At 30.9% G+C, this 437-nt stretch overlaps 1 protein-coding gene across 1 annotated transcript in view; it reads left to right on the top strand.

Moving 5' to 3' along the window:
- Nucleotides 1–365, top strand: part of LOC108625069 (N-acetylglucosamine-6-phosphate deacetylase-like) — a gene marked incomplete at its 3' end in the record, with an annotated part of 1,495 nt that extends 1,130 nt beyond the window's left edge. The window contains exon 2 of the mRNA XM_018024780.2: nt 82–365. Within this exon, the coding sequence (XP_017880269.2) occupies nt 82–365 (284 nt within the window). The remainder of the gene's footprint in view (nt 1–81) is intronic.
- Between the last annotated feature and the right edge of the window lie 72 nt (nt 366–437).

The following is a 437-nucleotide window of genomic DNA, read 5'->3' as shown; positions in this document are numbered from 1 at the left end:
GTTGATTATCTTGCAGTCTATTCGTAAAATGTCTTTATAAGAAAAATAAATTGTTGTTTATGTTTTTTCTTAATTTGCTAGGTGGCTTTGGCATAGATTTTGCTTATAACGTTAATAATGTGGAAGAGGGAATTAATAAGGTAGCTAAAAAATTATTAGAATTTGGTGTAACATCATTTTGCCCAACATTGGTAACATCACCCACTGAAACATACGAGAAGGTACTGCCAAATATAAAGAAAACGGAAGGTGGACAGCATGGGGCAACAGTATTAGGCATTCACTTAGAGGGTCCTTTTATTAGCCCAAGCAAAAAAGGAGCTCATCCAGAAAAACACATAAAGGAATTTGAAAAAGTTAGTTTTCATGTAAATTTAAAATTTGTATACACAGAATTTTATATACATATGCATATGCTTAATTTTGAATTTTATCTT

Source organism: Ceratina calcarata, unplaced genomic scaffold (assembly GCF_001652005.2).
Source record: "Ceratina calcarata isolate Rehan_Ccalc_2016 unplaced genomic scaffold, ASM165200v1 scaffold339.2, whole genome shotgun sequence".
In the NCBI taxonomy this organism is placed as follows: Eukaryota; Metazoa; Arthropoda; class Insecta; order Hymenoptera; family Apidae; genus Ceratina; species Ceratina calcarata.
The sequence above is the reverse complement of the archived record's forward strand: the minus strand, read 5'-3'. Positions and strand labels throughout refer to the sequence as shown.